The sequence below is a fragment of the Melospiza melodia genome, chromosome 21 (assembly GCF_035770615.1).
Source record: "Melospiza melodia melodia isolate bMelMel2 chromosome 21, bMelMel2.pri, whole genome shotgun sequence".
NCBI lineage: Eukaryota > Metazoa > Chordata > Aves > Passeriformes > Passerellidae > Melospiza > Melospiza melodia.
Window position 1 is genome coordinate 4,322,089 of NC_086214.1, and position 25,411 is coordinate 4,347,499.

General features: G+C 48.6%; 1 protein-coding gene across 1 annotated transcript in view; it reads right to left on the reverse strand.

Moving 5' to 3' along the window:
* Positions 1 to 25,411, reverse strand: part of GALNT17 (polypeptide N-acetylgalactosaminyltransferase 17) — a 242,225-nt gene that overhangs the window by 165,104 nt on the left and 51,710 nt on the right. Inside the window, exon 2 of the mRNA XM_063174223.1 lies at positions 17,096 to 17,279. Within this exon, the coding sequence (XP_063030293.1) occupies positions 17,096 to 17,279 (184 nt within the window). The remainder of the gene's footprint in view (positions 1 to 17,095; positions 17,280 to 25,411) is intronic.

Sequence of the window (25,411 nt, forward strand, 5' to 3'; positions counted from 1 at the left end):
CCCTGGGTCTGCAGAACACCCATGGCTTTAGGGCTCTGTGCCCCGCAGGTCTGAAGAACACCCATGTTAATGTTCTGTGCCCCCCACCCTGGGTCTGCAGAACACTCATGTTAGGGTTTTGTGTCCCCCAGGTCTGCAGAACACCCATGGCTTTAGGGTTCTGTGCCCCCCATGTGTGCAGAACACCCATGTTAGGGTTGTGTGCCCCCCAAGTCTGCAGAACACCCAAGTCAGGGCTCTGTGCCCCCCCAGGTTTCCAGAACACCCATGGCTTTAGGGCACTGTGCCCCCAAGTCTGCAGAACACCCATGTTGGGGCTCTGTGCCCCCTTGGTGTGCAGAACACCCATTTTTAGGGCTCTGTGCCCCCCAGATCTGCAGAACACCCATGGCTTTAGGGCACTGTGCCCCCCATGTGTGCAGAACACCCATGTCAGGGCTCTGTGCCCCCTAGTTGTGCAGAACACCCATTTTTAGGGCTCTGTGCCCCCCAGATCTGCAGAACACCCATGGCTTTAGGGCACTGTGCCCCCAGGTCTGAAGAACACCCGTGTTTAGGGTTGTGTGCCCCAGGTGTGCAGAACACCCATGTCAGTGCTCTGTGCTGCTCCCTCAGCCTCTGGAGTTGTTCCTACAGTTCCTGATGGGGTCCTGCTGCACCCCTGTGCAGCCCTGTGGGATCAGCCATCACAGCAGCACACAGGGACAGTCAGACACAGCAATCTGTGCCAGCTGGCAAAAAATGGACCCAGATCACAGCATCACTGAGTGGGGTTTGGCTGGAAGGGACCTTAAAGATCATCTCAGTCCATGCAGGTCCTGTGTGCCTGTGGGAGAATACAGGGCATACAAAGAATGTGGTGGTTCTGATTATGGACAGCACACCTCTTTATAAAGCAGATCCTCATGATGGTTCTCCAAGATTTCCTCCTCTCCTCCATATCAGAGTGCCAGATCTCCCTTCCTCCTGCCCCCCCCCCTTTATTTCTAATTCTGAGCACCCAGGAGCTCCCCAGTCTGGGTCCTGATTTATTAATGATTTCTCTTTTGGCCATCACACTAAATAAATCCAGCTAACATGCTTATCAGGAGCTTATCCCCTCCTGACAGTTCAGTCTTGTAGCAGGCTCAAGAGTGTGAATATTTAAACAGGCAAATATTCTTTTGATCAGCAGAATAAATGAATTGTTACTTCCTGTCTTTAAAAACACTGTGGACATTATAGAAGTGCTCAGCTCTGTTGGCACATCTTCCACAGGGCTGTGGAGCTGCTCCTATAAAACATGGCTCAGGAGCAGAGAGAGGGATTTAAATTAAAGGGATTTAAATCCCTTTTCCACAATGAGCTATGGAACTGCCACGTTAAAGCTAAGGGTGTGTGAGACACAGCTTGGGCAGAATTAGTGCACAGGAAGTGAAATTCTCCCCAGATTCCAGAGATTGCTGTTCCAGAGCAGCAATTCCTCCCTAAAGCAGAGATTGCTCCTTCAGGAAAACATCAGCTTCAACTGAAAGAGTCACCACTGCATCTCTCAGTGCTGAGTTCCCAAAACTGAGAGCACTCCTCAGATGGGAGGTACCAGCAATGTCACCCCATTGCAGAGACAGAGGTCAGGGCTCCCCCTGTGTGGTGCAGGAGCCCACAGTGTGTCCCTGTCACCTGGCACAAGGAATGACATCCACTGTGCCCCTGGCTCCTCATCAGCCCCAGCAGGACAAGGCAGGGCTGGCCACAGGATGACCAAGCTCCAGGGTCTCCTCATGGCCACATCTGGCCACATCTGGCCATCCAGAGCACAGCTGGGGGCTCCCAGTTTGACAGGTCCTCAGGAGAAGCAGGCTGCTGTCCTGCTGTTCCCTCAACCAAGGCAGGAGGGATTTAAACACAAGAGGTTATGATGCTCAGGGATGGAGGGTCAGCCCAAGGGGACAGGGGCTCAGCAGGGCTCAGGAGTGAAGGCTGCAGGTCCTGCTGCCTGGCTGCTGGCCTCTCTCTCCTCCCACACAAGGTAGATTGGGCAGGGAGGAAATTCAGGAGCATTTTATTCTCTGTTTGTTATTAAACAGTGCCCTGCAAACAGAGCTGAGCTCTGAATGATCTCCAGACAGGCATGGGGTGAAGGAGCAGCTTTGCAAGGGCTCTCTGCAGCATCTGACAGGGTCACAGCACAGGCAGCAGCACCTGAGCTCCCTGCCAGGAGGGGCCAGGCTGGGACACAAAGTCAGCCCAGAGCCCATCACCAGTGCTGAGCAGGGCCGGGCAGGACAGGGCAGGGACAGACAGAAACCCTGACTGCTCCACAGGGACAGACAGACAAACAGGAGCCTTGGATGTGCTCACGGGGACAGACAGACAGCAGCCCTGACTGTGCTCACAGGGACAGACAGACAGGAGCCCTGACAGGGACAGACAGGACCCTGACTGCTCCACAGGGACAACAGCAGGTCCTGGCCACTGGCAAGGGCTGGGTGCTCCCAGATGAAAGGCACTAATGTCAAACTGTGCATTGACAATAAAGTGTAAATTAACAGTAAGTTGTAAATTACCAATGCATGTTCTGAGAGCCTCTGTTGGAGGCAGCTGCTGCTCTGTAGCTGCTCATGTAGGCACAGTCTGGACAAGGTAACTCACAGACATCTCCCCCCAGAACTCCCTTCAAGCTCAATGAAGTGACACTGCCACTGCCAAAGGACAGTTTGTTCCAGCCCTCCATCCCAGGTATAATTCTGTCAGGTGTAACACACTGAAGTGGTTTTTGGGAAGGTGAAAATGCCTTCTTCCTCCCCTGATCAGAGGCAGCCCCAGGCTGGAGGTTCAGACCAACATCAGAGAGGGAAGGGAGCCTTCATGTCCCAGCCAGGGACTCCAGGGTGACAGTCCTGTGGGAATCCACAAAATCAGAGGGTTTTGGGAAAGCTGCAAAGTGCAGGCCCCAGAGACAGCAGAACTGTGATTAGAGCCAAGCAGCAGCCATGAGATTGGTCAGCAGGAAAATTATTTAAAAAGGAGAAAAGCAAGGATGTAGTGAGAGTCCTATATATTGGATAAGTGGGTCCCAGTTATTCTAAACAAGCTACAGCTGCGAAGTCCTTAGTTGGGCAGCAGCTGTGGCTCGTGAAGATAACTGGGATAAAAGGGGTGGGCTGAGAGCCCTGGAGGAGCCCCTGTAAAGCCATGAGGAACTGTACAGCAGAGAAGATTGGCATGGTAGAAAACCAGACAAGAAGGTTTGGACTTTAAGAATATAATAACAACAGTATGGGACTCTAGAAATATGGTAATAACAATAAAATATCAACCATTGGTGACCCCGACGTGATAAGGGGTGGGCTGAGAGCCCTGGAAGAACCCCTGTGAAGCCACGAGGAACTGTGCTATAGAGAAGAACTGCATGGTAGAAAACCAGCTAGAAGGTATGGATTTTATGAATATAATAACAACAGTATGGGACTCTGGAAATATGAAATACAACAAGATAACAACATGAGGACAAATAGAACAATGGTCTGCTTATTAACACCTGTCTAGAATAACTCTCTAAGCTACAGCAAAGTTTATCTAGTGAGATATTAGGAAGTTCTAAGCTTAATAATGGAGCTCTGTGCATTGTGTTTTAAGGCTTACAAGCAGGTATTGTGTTTGAAATAAGCAAGCATTGTTTAACCAAAGGTACCTGTGCTTATAGTTGTTGGATAGAACTACTGTCAATATGCTTTTGCTTTGTGTGATTGGTCAAGAAGCTTATAAAGTGAGTTGTAACATTGAGTTCTTGGTCTGCTGCCTGGGATGTGAGCTGCTGGCATCTTCCCATTGTCATAACCATGGAATGAGAGTGATGCTGGAAAATCAAACAGCTCAAGGCATGTTCCCAGCAGTCCTGTCCTGTTGGTGATTTGTACACAGACCCCAGCTGGCAATAAGTCCCAGGAGCAAACATCCCAGCTGTGCTCAGGCAGGTTGGGATGGAACTGGCACTTCTGGAAACCTCCCTCTCAAATTGAAAATGCAATCCTTGGTGCAGAGCCTGAGGTAGGAGAGTTTTACTTGAACAGATCTCACAGGAACCCAGGAGTTTGACACCCCCAGGACAGACTTGGGGCAATGAAGAAGAAAAGCAGCCACCACTCGTGCTGCCTGGAACAAGGTGGAATGATGCTGCTGCTGGAAGAGCTGGCATAAAAATGATGAACTTAAAAGGCACAATGGACTTTTAGAGACAGCTCTTCTTTTTTGTGCTCACAGAGCCACGCTGCTGATGGCTTTATGGACTGGAAGATGAAGAGGTTTTTAAACCTTTCCCATTATGTACAGACATCGCTGGATAAGTTTGTTTAACCTCTGCCAGAACTGGATCAGCCTCAGCAGAGGGGTGCCACTGAGCCCTGTCTGCCAAATTCCTGCATGGGGAATGTCATACAGGGAGGGCTCTGCCATCCCAGCAAATGTCACACAGGGAGAGCTCTGCTGTCCCCAAATCGTGGAGCTGGCACCAGGGAGAGCTCTGCCATCCCAAAATCCCAGAGCTGGCACCAGGGAGAGCTCTGCCATCCCAAAATCCCAGAGCTGTCTCCAGAAGAGCTCTGCCATCCCAAAATCCTGGAGTTGTCTCTGCAGAGAGCTCTGCCATCCCCAAATCCTGGAGCTGGCACCTGGGAGAGCTCTGCCATCCCAAAATCCCAGAGTTGATACCAGAGAGAGCTCTGCCATCCCCAAATCCCAGAACTGGCACCAGAGAGGGCTCTGCCATCCCCAAATCCCAGAACTGGCACCAGAGAGGGCTCTGCCATCCCCAAATCCCAGAACTGGCACCAGGGAGAGCTCTGCTATCCCCAAATCCCAGAACTGGCACCAGGGAGGGCTCTGCCATCCCAAAATGTCAGAACTGGCACCACCAGAGCCCAGCCCAGGCTGCTCACCAGGGCACACTGACACTCTGGTGACACACTTGTACTGCTGTGGGTGGAAAAGAATAAAAATGAGTCCCAAGCACCATCAAAAGGGTCGAAACCAGCAGATGGGGCTGATTCAGATCTGCTTTTCCCCTCAGATTCCAGTGTCAGGTTCCAGTTAACTGAATGCAATGAACTGCCCATAAATAGTGGTGCCCCTTCACGTGGGGGACATTGAGGGTGGAGAATTAACAAAGCAAAGACCACACACAAAGTGCCAGAAGTTTCCAAAGTGCCACAAGTTTCCCTTTATTCCACAGAGGAAGCTCCACACCAGCTGTTCTGTGGAGAGATTTGCTCCTCTGTGGTTTTTCTGCTGTCCCAGGTGACACATCCCCCTCTGCCACACAAAATACACAACAGACAGAGCTGGGGGACAGAGGTGACCAGCTCAGAGCCCCAGCACACAAAGGCACCCAGTTTAACCCAGTGCACCATGAAACACCTCACAGCAGGGAGGGAGGGATCCAACCAACACAGCCTGTCAAACAAAAGCTGAATTATCACAAGGTTAAGAAAAAAATACCACAAATAAAAATACTCCAACTTCTCCCTGTCCCCTCATAAAATCCCAAACCAAAACACAATCAGTTTTTAGGGACAGGCTGGAGATGGGGTTTCACATCCTTTTTGTTGTGCCTGCCTCCTCCTGCAGAGACCCAAAGGGCAGCAGCCACAGCTCCCTGCCACAGAACCTTCCAGAGCCACTCCAGCCCAGGGCCAGGATTTGGGGCTGGAGATTTGTTTGCTGCCAGCCCAGAGATGCTGACAGGAGCATCTAAAGCCTGCCACAGTGACCATGGCAGCAGCCCAGCCCTCAGAGGAGCCAGCAGTGGCACTGAGTGCACCCTGGGTGTGTCTGGGGAGCACTGGCCATGGATGTGGCACTTGGGGACATGGTGGTGGCCTTGGCCATGCTGGGCTCGATGGTCCTGGGCAGCTTCTCCAACCTAAATAATTCCATAACACACTTGACAAAACACAGCAGACTCATATCAAAATATGTGGAGAGATACATGTTGAACTCTAAAGGCTTAAATGTGGTTTCTGATGAGCTTAACTCCACACCTTCCCAAGACATCCTCATCACCTACACACCCCAGAGGTTTGCATGCACACCTGAAAAGTGGGGAATTCTGGACTCTTCTTGTCTCTCATCCTCACCTTACCAAGGCCATTGGACTTTCACCTGCTTTTCACCAGCCCTGACACCAAAGCTCCCCCCACCTGCACAGCCAGACACATCCAGACACACCTGTCACAGGTATCTTTTCATGAAAATCCTTTCCTTAGGATTTTTCCTCCTGAGAAGCTGAGACGCCTCAGGAACAAAATGTAAACATTGATTATCTGCTGCTGTGGGATGCAACAGGTGCATCTGTGATTGGTCTCATGTGGTTGTTTCTAATTAATGGCCAATCACAGTCAGCTGGCTCGGACAGAGAGTCTGAGCCAGAAACCTTTGTTATCATTCTTTCTGATTCTATTCTATTCTTAGCCAGCCTTCTGAGATGAAACCTTTTCTTCTTTTAGTATAGTTTTAATGTAATATATATAATAAAATAATAAATCAGCCTTCTGAAACATGGAGTCAGATCCTCATCTCTTCCTTCAACCCGAGAACCCTGTGAACACCATCACACACACCCAGGGCTTGGCTTTGCTGCCTGCAGCTCCTCAGGTTCCCTCTGGCCCACAGCAAACCCCCAGAACTCAGCAGCTGAAGGCCTGGGAGGTAAATCCTGATGCATCCATGGGGCCCTGCAGGGATTGAATGATTTCCCCATGGCCGGGCTGCAAAGCTCCATGGCTGAAGGACAGAATGTTGTAAATCCACTGCAAGTTCTGCTGTGCCAGCACAGGCAGGTTCAGGCTCCCTGCATCCCTTAATCCACAGGCACTGCTGCCCAGCTCTGCCCTAACATCTGTGCTGCTTCCTGCCTGGAAACCTCAGTGGCAGAGGGAAAACCTGCTGGGTTTGTCCTTCTGGTGACAGACAGCTCCACAAATGGAACCCACTGGTACCAAACAAGCTGCATTTGTGCTGTCCTCTGAAATAAAGCTTCACCAGGAAATGAATTGATCTCCATTTGGCCTTTGTAAAGATTATGAGCAGGCTTTAAAGAAAGCAAATGCTCAGCCTGCTATTCATCCTGCCACTTCCTCATCATGCTCCATTCATTAATTGTTTATTCTACTTTGGATTTTGCTGATTCAGTGCACACGTCTGCTTGCAAAAGGGCCTGCCAACATTAAATCTATTGTATCTATCCTGTGATGTACATTTTTTGTGACCCAAGCATCTTAATACACCTAATGCTGTCTGGTACAGTTCACTGTTTACAGATCCAGGTTCTCAAACTATTTCTGACCACAAAGCCCCAGGAAACTCGATTTTAAAGCACCTACTTCATTCCCAGTAATTCTTCCTCAGAAATGTTCAGTTCTATTTTAGAATCAGGGTCTCAAAAATAGCCATTACAATTCAGGGACATACAGACATTTCTAAAGGCACATTACTTGGCAAGTCCTAAGAAGAAATCATCTGCAAAGTTGTAAAAACAGAATGCAGAGAATGGAATTTACTCTGGTGAGAGGCTCTTGTAATAAAGTTATTAGGCTCAGACAGATCTAAGGGAGATAAAAGCCAGAGCAATTCTGAGTGTCACATCCACTTACCCAGCTCTGCCCATGCCCAGCTCTTTCACACACACACAGAAAATAAGTCATTGCTTGCTCTTGGATTTTCCTGCTGGAAAAGTGCACAAATGGCTGCAAGAGCAAGGCTGTCAAACAAAGCAGCAGAGCCTGACTCCCCCTCTGCCTGCTCTGGCTGGGCGTGTGCTGGTTTGGAAGAGGAAAGCTCTGGGCAGTCCAGGGGAGCGGGCTGGTGGCACAAACAAACACACAAGCCCTGATTTCCTTGGAAGCCAGCTGGAGAGAAGTGTATCCAAAGCTTAAATTGCTTCATTCATTCTCATAAGCACAGTTTAGGCAGAAGTATTTATGATAACACAGGTATTTTTCAGCAGAGGAGTTCAGAGGAGCACAAAAGCAAGTTGTTAAATTACACTAATCCCATCCTCTGCCAAAGTGATCATTTAATACTTGTGTTTACATTAGGAACTGGTTTATAGCACACTCCTGCCACAGAAGCCTTCCCTGGAGCACCATGTTCCCACCTTACAAGAACAGGTAATAACTTTGCAGTCAGGAAGGGAAAATTGACAATTAGTGGAGTGCATGGCATTAAGAACCCCGAGGTGCAGTGCTATAAATCCATGGTCACAGCGTTTGCAGGTGACACTGAGCAGCACAGTGGAAATAAGAGACTCTCTAACAGACACTAAACAACTCCATCTGCTTTCCCCAAAACACTTTCTTCCTAACTGGGTTTAAAGAAGATATTGGGACTTCAAGCACCAAAGGCTTCTGACACACTCCTGACCCCACACAAGCTGCCAAAGTGTGCTCCAGATCTCTGCTTCAAAAGGGAAAGGAAAAGTTGTCCTGTGTCCCTATGTAAAGCACAAACCCCTAAAATTTCCACGGAGAGTCTGGCAGCTCCAGCTCTGGGGGAGGCCAAGGAACTCCTGGTGTGGCCCAGGAACCAGGCTGCTCCTGCAGGTCACAGGAATGGGCTGAAATCATAACCAACAAATGTAAAGCACAGCTGGAAAAGTGTGCTTTTAGAGCCTTTGCTTGCCCAGTTTTCAAGAAAAAGCATTGCTGGAAGTCAGGAGCAGCATGTCCAAACACACTGAGGAATAAAGATCAATACTGGAATTTATTCCACAGCCTGCTGGTTTGTATTAGTGCAGGGGAAGCAATGGAGCAGCAAAGAGGCTTTTTCCTCTCTGCAAATCACCCCAAAGGCAGCAGAAGCTGCAGCCCCATCCCTGGAGGGCAGGAGGGGCACAGGGCACACAGAGCAGCAGCAGCAGCTCCTCAGAGCTCAGGGCCCTGGGGGTGCAGGAGAAATGAAAACCTGACTTTGAATGGAGCTGGTTTGGAATGATCTTCAGAGCAGGGAGGGACAGCCTGGGCACAGCCTGGAGTGACAGCAGCAGGACCTCGCTGGGCTGCAGCTCCTCCTGAGGGGCAGCTCTGATCCCTGCTCCTGGGACAGGGACAGCTGGGGCTGGGCCAGGGCAGCTCAGGCTGGATTTGAGGAAAGGTTCTTCCCCCAGAGGGTGCTGGCACTGCCCAGGGAATGGGCACAGACCCAAGGCTGCCAGAGCTCCAGGAGCTCCAGAGATGCCCAGGCTGGGATTGGTGGGGTGTCTGGGCTGGGCCAGGACTGGACTGGGTGATCCTTGGGGTTTCTTCCAGTCAGGATATTCCAGGGTATCTTTTCTGACAGCAGCCCCTGCATAAAACAACTCCCACCATCCTCCCCAGCCCCTCCTGCAGGGACACAGGATCTGGGTGGGTGCAGAGGTGACACAACTCCTGCCCAGGCTCCCCAGGGAAAGGTCCCGGCCCTGAGGCTGCCAGAGCTCCAGGAGTGTTTGGACACTGCTCCCAGGGATGCCCAGGCTGGGGTTGTTGGGGTGTCTGAGCACGGCCAGGGCTGCACTGGCTGATTTTGCTCCTCGCTTCAAGACAGACCCTGAGGGGCTGGAGGTGTCCAGGGGAGGCAATGGAGCTGGGGAGGGTCTGGAGCCCCAGGAGCAGCTGAGGGAGCTGGGCAGGGGCTCAGCCTGGAGCAGAGGAGGCTCAGGGGGCCCTTGTGGCTCTGCACAGCTCCTGACAGGAGGGCACAGCCGGGGGGTCGGGCTGTGCTCCAGGGAACAGGGACAGGAGCAGAGGGAACGGCCTCAGGCTGGGCCAGGGCAGCTCAGGGGGGACAGCAGCAGGAATCTCCCCATGGAAAGGGGGCTCAGCACTGCCAGGGGCTGCCCAGGGAGGTTTGGAGTGCCCATCCCTGGAGGTGCCCAGGGAAGGGCTGGAGGTGGCACTCAGAGCTGTGGGCTGGGGACAAGGTGGGGATCAGGCACAGCTTGGACTGGATGGGCTGGGAGGGATTTTCCAGCCTCAGTGATTCTCATTCTCCTGAGCTGGGTCCCTTCCAGCTCAGGAGGTTTCCATGACTTTTTGCAGCCTGGCAGATTAAAACTGCCTGGAGCCACACAGAGATGGGACAGATTGGGCAGGACAGAACAACACATGGACAGAAAATATCCAACAATCCATCCCAGAGCTGCAAACCTGCTCTGGCTTTGGTGAGCCCTGTTCTGAGGCACAGCTCCTGCATGCCAGAGCTGTGACACTGCTTGATTTCTCTACTTGCTCTCCCAGAAAATTTTCAGGTGGCACCTTTCCAAGTACTGGAAAATATTACTTTTCCTTTTTTTATGGCTGAAGCTATAAAAAGCCAAGAGCAGGAGTGTTTTTTATACAATGGTGGATCAAACCCACAACCATCTATGAGGAGAGAAGGTGCACAACCAGTCCTGGCTTTCTCCTAGATCTGTAAGGATCTTTTAATACACTCCCACATGCAATTCAAAGGGAATTTCATATCTGAAAAAGTAATTTTTTTCGTTCTTCCACTGTCTTGATTCCTCTCTAGTTTTCCCTTCAGTTATTTGATGAAGAAAAAGCCCTACATCCTGCCTCTTTTCCTGGCTGTTGTTTGGATGTAGGATTGAAACAAACCAAAGCATCCTTTGGAGACTGTGGTAGCACATTGTGCATGCAAGAGAGAAGGAGCTCTTCTGACCTCCTTTGTTTGCAATAAGCAGCAATCACAACAAATAAACAGGCATGAAACTCTATTTCCCAGCAAATATCACTCTCATAATTCAAGTAGTTTGTTTTGTCTTCTTAAATGTTGTCCTTCTCTGCAGACTCACTTCATCAAGGCTGGCTGAGCAGCCCAGGGCAGGACACGAGTGACAGGCACATCAGCACAAATGTGAGCTCAGGAATGGCCCAGATCCTTGGGAAGCCATCACTGAGCTCTCACACTGTGATATCTGCACATCTCTGACGCTTCTGCCACAGCCAACACAGTCCTGTGGGCAGGGGGAAGGCAGAAGGCATTTGGTTTTGTTAGAGGGGAGGAAATGAGGTGAGGGATATGGAGCAGTGACAGGGGCATCTCCTGCCCAGGCTGTGGCAGGGGTTGGGAAAATCCCTCATTTCAGTGCCTTGGTCCCAGAGAAATCTGAGACAAGGGCAAAGCCAGGGAGCTCAGTCAGTCCCACAGTGGAAGAGATTTCTGCATTTTCACAGGAAAATGAGTGTGATGGCACATGGAACCTTCCCATCAGAGGGCACAGGCTGAGCCCCTGGCACAAACCACGGCCAGCAGGGGCTCTGCAGGAGATTTGGGGTCCACCACAAGAGATGGGAAGGCAGGAGGGGTCTCATGGGCAGAGACTCAATTAGAGCCTCCAGGTGCATCCTCCTGGGCAGTGCTGATGTGTCTCAGTCACACCCACATCCATCACCATCCAAATATGCATTCTGCTGTGATTAACAAGCCAAAATGGAATTCTTGGGCCCTGCACAATCCTTAAGTCTGAGGGGGGCTCTCCAGGGATGGGGGGAGACCCCAAGGGGAACAGGGGCTCCCTCCACCCCACAAAGTGCTCCAGCACCAGCAGGGACACACTGAGAGCCCACAGAGCCACACAAAACCAGTTGAAATAAAAATTGATCACAACTTGATTTAGTTTCTTTAAGTTAAGCTGTCAAACAACAACCCAAAGTCTACCCAGAAGCCAAAGCTCTCCATCTTCTGCAGTGCATCCCAAAGAAAGGCTCAGCTTGCTGCTGCATGAGGTCCCTGGCAATAAAGCAGCCAAAGGCAGCTGGTGCTGCAATCCCACGGCGGCAGCTCCGGAAATAAACGGGTGATTCAGGCACTGAGAGCTGCAGGGATGGCTCTGACTCAGCCAAACACCACAGGGACAGTCACACCAGGCAGGGACACGGAACTGTTCCCTCTTCAGCAGCAGGTGATGGGGGCACCTCCCCACAGGGCAAACACAGAGCAGGTGCTGTGAGAGCACAGCAGCAAATCAGGCTCCCAGCACCTCCAAACCTTCTCCAGCAGAGGATCCCAGAAGGGTTTGGGTTGGAAGGGACCTTAAAGCTGATCCAGTGTCAGCCCTGCCGTGGCAGGGACACCTCCCACTGTCCCAGGCTGCTCCAAGCCCATCCAACCTGGCCCAGGGATCCAGGGGCAGCCACAGCCTCCCTGGGTACCCTGTTCCTGTATCTCCCCACCCTCACAGGCAGGAATTCCCTCCCAATATCCCATCCATCCCTGCCCTCTGGCATTTTAAAGCCGTTCCCCCTCATCCTGTCACTACATCCCCTTGTCCAAAGTCCCTTTCCATGCACCTCCTGACCATGTGCAGGACCCCAAGGCAGGCAGGAGAAGGGGTTGTGTCTCCAGGCTGGGAACCCCTCAAAACCTGTGAGAAATCAGGCTCTGGGAGTTGCTTATCTCTTACACCATCTTTGCTCTTCACTTTAATACCTCGGGGCTCCCCTCCTGAGAACAGCTGTCAGGAGATTTGCAGCAGCAGGGATGTGTCATCTGCACCCAGTGATCCAATAGTCCTAACAATTGTGGGTATTATTTCTCTTAAATCTACCCCTTAATCCTATAATGCCATAAAATACCACTGAATCAGAGCTTAGCAGGATTCCAGAAAAGAACAGACTTTTAAAGAGATAATGAGAACTCCACATTTATGTTGGATAGGATTGAAAGGAGAGAATGGGGGAGGCAGAATGTACCAGATGGGCAGATTATTTCATAGTTTCCCTTAATATGATTTCTTCAACCTGAAGCATCTGGTAATTCCACTATCAGAGATTAGATAGTGGATAAGATGGACAGGCAGGCTGATCTAACAAAGCAATTTTATTTTCTGGCTACACATAGGAGAGGTTCCCATTAAATCCTGTATCACAGGATACAACAGAGGTGCATAAAATGTTGTATCCAAGCAGGGAATGTTTGCAGGCCCTGGCATCCCATGTAAATATGCTTCACTTTCAATATAGAAAACAACACATCTCCCAAAGCCCCATCCTCCCCAGGCAGGCAGCGAGTGCTGGGAATGGATAAACAATAAAACTCACACAGCAGCCTTGTCCTTCAGAGGATTTTGCAGAAAATTGAGAAAATCTCTCCAGCTCATTTTTGTGAAGATTTGAGTAGAAATCCTGCAGGCTGCAGGCAGCACCTTGGGTACTTCCAATCTGGAAGCTGAGATTGTTTTCCAGAACATGCAGGAATCTCATCTTAAAGCCAAAAAAGCCAATCAAGCGTGATTAGGCATGTGTTCCCAGTGCCCTTCTCACTATGGCACTGCCTGGCAGCAGGTTCTGGAATAACTCACCCCAAAGCACCACTCCTGCCTGTTTTAGCCCAAGGAAGAGCTTTCCCAGCTGGAATCTGTGAATTGGTTCACTGCAAAGTCTCATGCACAGCTAGCACAGCCTCTCCTGCTCAGGGTGAGCTCCAGGCGGGGTAGGCACAGCTCCTGCTTGGAACCAGCTCCACACAGCTCATCCCAGACCTCTGGGAATGAGCCCAGGACAGCCCCAAATCCCTCAGGGGGGAACAGCAGGGAAGGGTTTCCCCCTCCCAGCCCAGGGGAGCAGCCCCAGCAGCAATGGGGAAAGGGGAAAGCAGAAAAGGGGAATGGGGACGGGGAGAGAGGAGAGAGGAGAAAAGGGAACAGGGAAGGGGAAAGAGGAGAGGGGAAAAGGGAACAGGGAAGGGGAAAGAGGAGAAAAGGGAACAGGAAAGGGGAGAGAGGAGAAGGCAAAAGGGAACAGGGAAGGGGAAAGGGAAGAGAGGAGAAAGGGAAAAGGGAACAGGAAAGGGGAGAGAGGAGAAGGGAAAAGGAACAGGGAAGGGGAAAGGAGAAGAAAGGAAAAGAGAACAGGGAAAAGAAAAGAGGAGAAGGGAAAAGGGAACAGGAAAGGGGAAAGAGGAGAAGGGAAGGGGAAGTAAAAAAAGCAAAAGGGAAAGAAGGAAAGGGTGATGGGGAAGGGGAAGAGGGAGAAGAGGGAAGGGATAAGGGAAGTGGAATAGGAAAGGGGAGAAGGGAAAAAGAAAAAGGAAAGGGGGAAAGGGGAGAGGAGGAAGAGGAAGGGGAAAAGGGAAAGGAGAAAGGGAAAGGAGAAGGAAATAGCTCAACTAAAGCAAAGATGATAATCCAAACTATCAGAAAGTAACACCACAATTCCCCAGATCAGGGCAAGCAAGGTATTCTGCCACAGCTCCTGGTGCTGGGAAAGACCTCACCTTCTCCTGAACATCATCCTCACACCTCTGGGACCACTCTCCCTGGGAAACTCCCTCCTTTCTGTGCCTCTGGGCAGGACTGAGAGGCCCTGAGCTGTGAGCTGGACTGGCTCCTCCTCACCAACAGCTCCTGAAACCCCTTGGAGCAGGGATATCTGAGTCCCTGAACCCTCAGTGCGGCTGACCACGAGGTGCAGGCAGCCTGGAGACACAAAAATATACACAAAATGTGCAAAACTTCCCCACAACTCCCCTTGCTCCGCTTCCCTTTGGCCCCAGGCACAAGAAAGGAGCAGGGAAAGGCCTCAGAGCTCTGATGCAGCTTTGCTCAGCACTCAGGGCACTGACACTTGACCACATGAATCTTTCCTTAAAAACAGGGAAAACTGAGAGGAAAGGCTGGGGAGTGCCAGCCTGTGCCAGGCCCAGTGCCAGTCCATTGGCATTCCAGACACTCTGCAGCCTTTAGCTGAACCACACAGCTTCACTATTATATTTAAAACCACTACATGCTTTGTAATGCTTATCAGCTGGAGGGTTTTCAACAGTTTTTCCCCACTAATGCTGCAATTTCAAAGCCATTTAGGCTAATTTCCCTTGACTTGAATCTATTTTAATCAGAGACCAGGATACTTGACTTAAATGGTTTGTGTTCAACCCTTCATAAAATCAGCCATAAAACTTTATGCACTAAATAGCGAGGGAACCTTGAAGCCAGAGGTAGGAAGAGGTGAAACTTTCCAAATTCTCCTGCAAACTCCAGCTTATTACACACAGACCAATTGTTCTCTTACAATATCAAGCCAATTGATCCCCAAAACAAAAAGAAAACCAATAAACAAAATGTACTCCTGAAGTTCTTACACAGATAAAAGGCACTGAGTTGTGCAGCTGCACAAATTCCCTCCCAAATCTCAGCCCAGCTCCAAACTGAGCATTTTGAATGCTGTGCCCTGTCCTCTCCCCCTCTCTCCCACGGAATGATGGATAGTGGAACTGAGGAAAAATACAATGCAAGGCTGAAAATGTCAGAATTAATCCTTTTCTTCCCCCCAAATCTGAAGAGAAACATTACTTCTCAAATTAATTCTCGCCAAGTAACGCTGGCTCTGCTGGAAGTCAGAGCTGGGGATGAGAAATGGAAATCAGCAGCTCAGCCCCAGGTAAGTGCTGGGGAAGGTCTCGCTCCAAGGATCCAGCATTGTGCTGGGATTTGCATATCACAGAGGCAAAGGTGCAATTTGTACCTGCAATTCAGCCTGCCTGAGGAGCTGCAGCAGCACAATGCAGAATGGGCTCCATTCCTTTGGAAACTCATCCAGGGATTTCTGTTGTCAGTGCTTGACAGCCCTGGATGGTCCAAGGGGCTGCTCGGAATTCAGGCAGCACCCAGAGAGGTGAAGGAACAAGAGCTGCCTCTGTTCCCCTGGACAATCTGGAGCTCTGGGGACAGGGGGAACAAGAGCTGCCCCAGCCTGGACAATCTGGAGCTTTGGGGACAGGGGGAACAAGAGCTGCCCCAGCCTGGACAATCTGGAGCTTTGGGAACAGGGGGAACAAGAGCTGCCCCAGCCTGGACAATCTGGAGCTCTGGGGACAGGGGGAACAAGAGCTGCCCCAGCCTGGACAATCTGGAGCTTTGGGGACACAGGGAACAAGAGCTGCCCCAGCCTGGACAATCTGCCACCTCCTGCCCCACAGAGCTCCATCCCTGCTGTACAGTTTTCAATGCTCTGCAGATGCCAGGCAACACCTTTGTCACTGCCCCAATGACACAGGCATTGGACACGGATCTTTCACAATCCAAACCTCTCTCAGCTCATTTTTTTATCAGGGATTTCACTCCAGGCCAGGACAAACTGACACCTTCCTATTTTGAGGAACACTCTGGCAGCCATATCTAAAATTAACCTTCACAAAGATAAACCTGCAGCGTGTCTTTCCTCATCCTCTTAACAAAATGATGTGTCACCTCTTCTAAAGGCTGTTCTCCTGTGCTGCTTGGCAGGTGAACATCACCAGCACCTTAAGAGCTCAATCAAAAAAGGACAGGAAAGATATTGCCTGTAGAAACTCCCTTTAAAGGCCCGGATCTCCAGTGGGAGATCCCAGAGTGTCCCTGGAGGATCCCTGTGCTGGGAGGAGCCTGAGGAGATCCTGCAGGGACATGAAGGAGCCCTGGAGATCCTGCAGGGGCATGAAGGAGCTGACAAGGAGGGAAGGAGGAAGAATTTCATCACACTTTTACAGGGTATTAAACACCAAAACCTCAGTGAAAACAGAGCTGAGCTTCTGATGGCATCACTTCCACACAAAACCACGGACTGCTTTAGGAAAACAGAGACAGACTGGGAAGAAATTCACTTTTTAACCCTGATAAATCATCTTGGTGAACTCTCTCACTCTCTCCAACTACCTGGAACCAAGGTGGGGCCAGGTGGGGGATCAGTTTCTTCTCCCAGGTACCAACAGACAGGACAAGCCTCAAGTTGTGCCAGGGGAGGTTTAGGTTGGATGTTAGGAATTATTTCCTGACAAAAAGGGTGGTCAGACCCAGGGCAGTGCATCCCCATCCCTGCAGAGGTTTAAAAGCTCTGCTGATGTGGCACTTGAGGACACAGTCAGTGGTGGCCTTGGCAGTGCTGGGGAATGGTTGGACTCAACAACCTTTGAGGGTTTTACAGCATCAGTGGTTCTGTGACTCCATGAGCTCATTCCAGCCCAGCCACCCCTTTCTCATCACAGGGCCCTGGGAACAACGAGGGAAGAGCCAGCAGCTCCAAACCTGACTGGGAAAGCCCCAGCACTCATGGCTCTGGGTGACACCTGAACACAAAAATTCCCTGCTGGAGCCCCTGGCACTCACTTGGTGGGGCGATAATCCGGGATGGAACGGTCCAGGGAGATCTTCTCACTGAGGTAGGAGTTGTAGCCATACTTCTCATGGGGTCCCTTGGCTTTCTCCTCCTCCTCAGGGGACAGGGTGGCTGGGAGGCCACCCTTGCCACGGCCACCATAGCCCTCAATGAGACCAAGGGACTTGGAGAGACCTGGGGGGAAAACAAAAACAACATCGCTAGTAAAATCCATCCTTGGTAAAACCCATCATTAGTAAAACCCATCCCTGGTGAAATCCATCCCTGGTAAAACCCATCCCTGGTGAAATAAATTATTTGAATTATTGATAAAACCCATAATTGGTAAAAATCATCATTAGTAAAACTCATCATTGGTAAAACCATCATTGCGTGCCCTGGTAAAACCCATTTTTGGTAAAACCCACCCCTGGTAAAACCCATTTTTGGTAAAATCCATCACTGGTAAATCTCATAATTCATAAAACCCATCCCTGGTAAAATGAATCACTGGTAAAACCCATCCCTGGTAAATCTCATCATTGGTAAAACCCATCATTGGTAAAACTCATCCCTGGTAAAATCTATCCTTGGTAAAAACCATTTTTGGTAAAACCCATTTTTGGTTAAACCTGTCCCTTGTAAAACCCATCATTGGTAAACCCATCCCTGGTGAAATCCATCCCTGGTAATGCCCATCCCTGGTGAAATTCATCCTTGGTAAAACCCATCATTAGTAAAACCCATCCCTGGTGAAACCCATCCCTGGTAAAACCCATCATTGGTAAAACCCATCCCTGGTGAAATCCATTATTGGTAGTATTGGCAAAACCCATAATTGGTAAAAATCATCATTAGTAAAACCCATAATTGGTAAAACTCATCATTGGTAAAAACCCATCATTGGTAAAACCCATCATTGGTAAACCCATCATTGGTAAAACCCATCATTGGTAAAACCCATCCCTGGTAAACCCCATCCCTGGTAAAAAACACATTTTTGGTAAAACTCTTTTTTGGTTAAACCTATCCCTGGTAAAACCCACCACTGGTAAAACCCATCATTGGTAAACCCATCATTAGTAAACCCATCCCTGGTAAATCTCATCATTGGTAAAACCCATCCCTGGTAAAACCCATCGCTGTTATTTCCAACTCCCAAAGAAAAAGAAATACTCTAAAAATCCCGGGTGTTTTGGGTTCCTGTCTGTTTTGGGTTGGTTTTCTGCAGACATTCCATATGCTCCTTCTTTGGCCCAATAAACGGAATAAAAATGGCTCAAGTGTTGCAGTTCTCCACAGCTCAGGCACACTGCTCCTGCCAGTCCTGCCCCTGATAACCTGTCCCAGGATCTGTGCATTTATTGAGTTGGTGGGGAGGTTATTCAGGCCTCCTTCCCACTCTCAGAGAGGTAATTACATGGAAGGTTAGATGTCCCCAGGAGAAGGATAGGTTGAACACAGAGCAGGAATAAAACAGGCTTGGTTAAGTGCCAGCTGAATGAATTTTTGCTCAGTGTGAACAGTGAACAGCATACAAATGGTAGGGATTTAAAAACAATTTCCCCTCAAACCTTTCTTATCTTTTAAAGTACAGTGTTCCCAGACCCTTATCAAGGGGAATTATTTATTTATATCTGCATAGCTGAAGGAAAAAGGCAAAGTTCAAAATGAGCTACACATAAAGAGCTCCATGGATGATTTGGTGTTGGCTGTGGGAAGCCAAGTCCATGCTCATGTTATTATTTATTAGACAGAACACCTGGAATTTTAATATTTTTCATTAGCAGAGATTCACTCTCTTTTTGTCAGAAACACAAAAATAATAATGATGGATTTTGGTTTGCTTTTGTGTCTGTTTGGTTTTTTATACTGAAAGACACCAGGGTATATTCCTGTTGTTTCAAAGTCAGAGCCCTGACTGAGAACAGGACAGATTTTGTTACCTCTGAAGCTTCTGAAGGGACAATAACCTTGAGGTTTGTCCAGCTCCCAAACCTACCACTGCCTTCCATTGTCCTGGACAAAACATTCCTGCCTGCCCACAGATTTAAGGATTTTTTTTCCCTCAAAAATGTAGCATTGAGAGATGGGAAAAAATGAGCTGTGAATGTTAATCACAGTTGGAAGAACAGTTTGAAGAATAATGATTATTATTACTATTATTATTATCATCTTCATTGCTGTGTAGTATTATTTAATATTAGTATTCCTTCTGAGAAGGAAACTCTCAACATCCTTCCCTGCTGTATCAGAGCCCCTCTGACCACACTGGGCTTAACTGGATTTTATCTGAGGACAATAACAACAAATCAGGAGCCCCGGGCTGTGCTCACACATCCAGGCTGCCTTTCCAGCTCCAGGCTGAGCAGGAGCCAGGGGATCACTCAGGAAGGATGGGATGGGTGGCACTTTGTGGCCTGCAGAAGCTCAGCAGATCACTCCATGAACTTCCCAACCCCAAGTGGTTCCATTCTAGGAACGCTCAGCATCTCCCAGTTTGCTTTTAAAGCTGAATTTTGCTTTTCTTGATTCATCTGAACACATTTCTCCCTGCCCCAGTGCTTTTGCTTTCTGTGCTTTGAAGCCACACACCTGGGAGGAGGGACATGGGGACTTTCTGAGATGGGCAGAGGCTCCATGGATGGAGAACACTTGTGACAGTGTTCACAGGGGTCTGAGGATGAGGGAAGAGACGAGGATCTGACTCCATGTTTCAGAAGGCTGATTTATTATTTTATTATATATATTACATTAAAACTATACTAAAAGAATAGAAGAAAGGATTTCATCAGAAGGCTAGCTAAGCTAAGAACAGAATAGCAAGGAATGATAAAAAAGGTTTGTGTCTGTGTCGGAGAGTCCAAGCCAGCTGACTGTGATTGGCCATTAATTAGAAACAACCACATGAGCCCAATCCCAGATGCACCTGTTGCATTCCACAGCAGCAGATAATCAATGTTTACATTTTGTTCCTGAGGCCTCCCAGCTTCTCAGGAGGAAAAATCCTAAGGAAAGGATTTTCCATAAAAGATGTTTGTGACAGACACCTAGTGGGATGTGGGAGCCATGGACATCCCAGCACCTGGCTCTGTTGGAAGCAGGCTTTAAAATCACAAGCTCAGGTTATTACCAACAAATCATGAACTCAGACACCAAGGCAGTGCTTGTCTCAGAGCTGCACACTGTAACCAGCAGGGAAGGATGATCCCTCCAAAACCAATCCATCCCACAGGATCCCAGCCAGTCTCCAGAGGTCCTTAGCTCTGGCTCAGGTAAGGAACTGTGCTCCCAAGCACAGCACAGGAGCTGGAATTTGAAGTGAGGAACCTCCCATAGTGCTCAGAACACCACCAACCCCTGAGGCCATGCCAGCTGGGGGACAGATCCCAGCACTCATTTCTCTCAGCTCATTTCTGCACGTTCTGTCTTTCTACTGCTTTAAGTTGGTAAATGCTGATAAACCAACATCATCTAACCAAAGAAATCAATCAAATGGATCAATTTGTGTTGGGCAGGGCACACCATGAGCCCTCCATCGTGCCCTGCAGGGAGAGTCATGGAGATGCAGATTGCCAGGTGGGGTGTGCCTGGCAGGGTCCCCTGTCTGTCCCTGAGCTGGTTCAGCATTTCGTCTCCAGCCCAGGCTGTTGGGAGGGCTCAGGAATGTCACTCTGCTGTGTGGAACTCCAAGAAGAATCAAGAACATTTGTTAAAGAAGACAATTCATGTCCAAACAGAAGAGGAAGGAATTTGTTTCCAGCTGGCTGAGAAGGTGCCTCAGGAGGGGCAGAACTGAACACAAATGGTGACAGCACATCCTCATCCAGTCAATCCATTCATTGGCTTTTATTCACCACATTTTGGGCACCTTTCTGGGAATTTGGGGTGCCTTTGCTGTGACTTCAGGAATTACCCTGAGCCCAGCCCATGTGGCTGCTCAGGATATTCTGGGATTCCATGAAACCTGCTTGGAATTGGCCTGGAAGGGCCAGAAGTGACACACAGAGACAGCATGAGCCAAAAAGGGAAGGAGCACGGTGCCATCAGCTCATTTTCCCAAAGAAAAGGTTGAAAGCAAAGAGTCAGGACTGATCCCAAGTCACAGAGCATATCCTTTATCCTTCTGGGCAGGCACAAAGCAGAAGTGCTGAACCTCTGCCAGAAAGTCTCTCCTGATGCCTGCCCCAGCCTACCTGTGGTGATAAACAGCACTAATCCCACAAAAATCTTCATCTTTTCGAGTGGATTCAGCCCCTGGGGAATTCTGCAAGCTCGGGAGGTGGGAATGGGCTGCATGGAGATGAGGTGTTGGTGCAGATCAGAGTTCTGAGCAGCCACAAGCTTCACTCATCCCAAAACCACATTCACCCAAAGCTAAAACAGGATTTTTTTTTTTTTCAGAATCTCCTAAAATTCTGAACTTTGGAACAAATGGAATATATTGCTATTGCACTGCAGGAATAGAAGGTAAAAGAAAAAGCAAGACACCACGTGGGGCTGCCAAGATCTGAGCCCCTCCTGCTGGAACAGCCAGACAGGGGATCCCTGGGGACTGGCAGGAGTTGGTTTTCTTCAAGATGATATAAAAATTTAATCTCTACAGCAAAATTATTCCTAGACTGAGCACAGTTAGAGTAAATATATTAGTCTCTTCTTAAGCTGAGTGTATTTCAGGAGGAGGCAGGAGTTTTCTAGGACAGAGAAAACCTTTAGTGAAATACAATCTAATGTGATTTGCAGCCTTCATTTCCAAAGGCTCCCCAGGAGCTGGAGTGGGGGGGGAAAGCTTTTTGCTCCATGTCAGCCTAGATGAAGGAAAACATTAACCCTCCCATGCAACCCTCAGCTGAGGAATCTTGTGATGGAGGGGCTGGGGAGGAAGGAAGAGCCCTGAAATGAAAAATGGGTTTCTGAGAAATGGGTGCTGAGGGAAAACAACATCAACCTTGCAGGGCCTGAAGGGGCTCCAGGAGAGCTGGAGAGGGACTGGGGACAAGGGATGGAGGGACAGGACACAGGGAATGGCTCCCAGTGCCAGAGGGCAGGGATGGATGGGATATTGGGAATTAGGAATTGTTCCCTGTGAGGGTGGGCAGGCCCTGGCACAGGGTGCCCAGAGCAGCTGTGGCTGCCCCTGGATCCCTGGCAGTGCCCAAGGCCAGGCTGGGCAGGGCTGGGAGCAGCCTGGGACAGTGGGAGGTGTCCCTGTCCATGGCAGGGGTGGGATCAGATGACATTCAAAGTCCCTTCCAACCCAAACCATTCTGGCGTTCCAATACACGAAAGATTTCTGGGAAAGCAGCATTTTTAGCTGCATTTTCCATACCTGTATCTCGTGCAGCACCAAGTACAGAACACACACAGCTCAGGGTGGAAGCCACGTTCCAGCAGGGAAGAGGAACTTGGAGCCCCCCTTCCCCAGAAGGAATAAGTAACACTGAAATGGTGCTGGAAAACACAGGAACCGTAAAGCAGAATTAAATAGATATCTCTGCAGAGCACAGCTGTCACTCAGTGAAGCACAGTGGATTTTTCAGCCCCAAGAGCTCTCACAGGGATGCTTGTTCCTGCCCTACATGAGCCAGAGAGCTGAAGGCCCACAGGGAATCTCTGAGCTGGGGAAAAGCCAAACCAAGGAGGGAAATGGCCCAAAGGCATTGGCCATGTGTGAGCTGCAGGGGACTCAGAGAGAGGGGACACCAGAGAGGCTCTCAGGGAGTGTGTGAGGAACCAGAGCTGCTGCAAGGGGCAGTGTCCCAGGGAATGCTGGAAATGACGGGGACTACTGAAGCCTTTAGTGCTGTCCTGCTAAACACACACTGTTAAAGGGAGGGCTCATTAACCATCCAGGCATTGGCACAAGAACAGGCACCCATTCTCCTTTGCAAGGTGGAATTGTGGAATTTCCCTGGTGGGACCCGGGCCATGGGATTGGCTCTCCTTGCAGCAGGTCTGACACAATTTCAGCCAGATCTGCTCAGAGCTGTTGTTATTAGGGTAGATAACCCCCATTCCTCTGGCTGCAGGTTACACCTGTGGAACCCTGAGCTGCCACAGGGCTGTGGGAACTGTGCAGGGAATGCAAACACAGCTGTGCAGGGAATACAGGTCAGCTTCCTCTGCTCTCACTGCCTCCCCAAAGCATCCTCATTCTCCTGCAGGGGAAACTAAAAGCAGCTGTAAAGGGATCAGAAAATGAGAGTTTGCTCTCTCCTGGGGAAAAAAAAATAGATATATAAAGTTTAAAAATGAGCTTAAATACTAGAGCCCAGTGAAAAACCAGTATTCCCCTGAACCCTATACATTTCTATTCACTGTACATACTACATTGCTTTTTCCTGGGACTGACCACCTATCAAAAATTTATCCCCCAGATCAGATGCTGCAGCTAAAGGGTCAGTGCTTCCCTTTCCACTGGACAGTCCTTTTCCAGGAGCTGGATTTTAGCATATCAGGACATCTCCCCCAGGGCAGGAATGCTCAGAGCTGCCTGGTGTCCTTCACCATGCAAATGCAGTTGGTTTACTGCAGAGATTATCATGAGCATGCTGACTTTCAGAAATGGGGGGTCACAAAAACTCCCACTCTCTGCCTTCACGCTGAATGACAAATGGGAACTCAGAAAAAGCAGCAGATGAATGGGCCCAGGCTTGGCAAGCAGGGATTTTTGCAGATACAAACTGAAAATAGAGCATATTTCACCTGTTCTCCAACATATTGCATCTCTGAAAAAGCTCCTGCCTATGAAAAATTATGTGAATAATTCTGGCTGAAATGAATTTGTCCAACAGAGCATTAAGATTTCACTTAAACAATTGTGACAGGTAGGGGTAAGGGAATTGAACACATTTTCTTGCAGCCCAGCCAGGCAAGGACCAAAACCAGGATAGGCACAGTTCATTTTAAAATATATTTAATCATATAATACATATTATTATTATTATATTACATATTATATATTACATATTATATACTATATATTATATATTCTATATTATATATTCTGTATTCTAACATATTATTATTATTATATTATATATTACATATTATATATTACATATTATATACTATATATTCTATATTCTATATTCTATATTATATATTCTGTATTATATATTATATAATATTTATAATTTATATAATATAATAATACATTTATATAATATATAGAATATAATTAATAATATATAATATAATATTTTAAATATAATTTTAAAATATATTTAATGATATTAACATAATGTAAAATATTAATATAAAATAATATATTAAATAATATGTTAAGTAATATTTAAAATATATTTTAATAATATAAGTAGTATATTTATATTATTACAATAATATAATAATACTATAAAATATATTTAATAATATTTATATTTAATAATATAACTTTAATGCCAGGCTGGGTGGGGCTTGGAGAATCCTGGTCTGGTGGAAGGTGTCCCTGGCCATGGCAGGGGGGGGTGAGATGAGCTTTAAGGTCCCTTCCAACACAGCCACTCTGAGATTCTGTCATAGATTAGATGATGAGCTGTAGAACAATGTTTGTGCTTACAACAGACAATGTCCAGGTTCCTGCCCACCTTGCACTCCTTGGAAGGGATGGAGAAGGGAGCAGTCACTGCTCAGGTCTGCAGGCTCGTTTGAAATGTTTAAACACAAATCTGAATTTACAGGTGCACACACACAGGGATTCAAAAATGAAGTTTTCTTATCAATATAGAAATGGAAACAGAGGGAAATTACTTTCAGAGCCAGAGGGAGGATCAGCACCCAGAGCAAGGACAACGCAGGCACCAGGACAATGTCAAAGCCTGTTTAGCCTATTACACTGCCAGGTTCTGCTTCCAAATAATAATTCCCCAATCAAGATTTGCCCCTGGCACAAACCAACAGAAATCCTTCCCCAGACCAAGGCTGTTTACATCTGAGGAAAGATTTATTTGGTTCCAACTGGGACTGGTGAAAGAGCTTGGACATCGCTCTGTCCTCCCTGAAAGTCCAAAGATAGTGGCATTAACCACTGTGCTCACATAGATAAAATAACTTGTTGAGAGAGGCAGAACTTGGCAGCAGAGCTGGTGCAGAGCAGAAATCCATGGGCTAAAGAAAGCTCTTTGCAGCTCAGCAGGGAGAGCAGGCACTGCTGCCACAGAGACTTTGTTCAGACACCAAAGACAAGCCTGAAGGTGATTCCTATCCCGGGGAAAACCCGGACACATGTGAAGCATTCCTGGCAATTTACCAGTGAGAGGAATTCCCTTCCCTGTGGGTGCAGCCCCCTTCCCAGGAGCTGTTCTGCTGCTGCTCTGCCCCTCCCA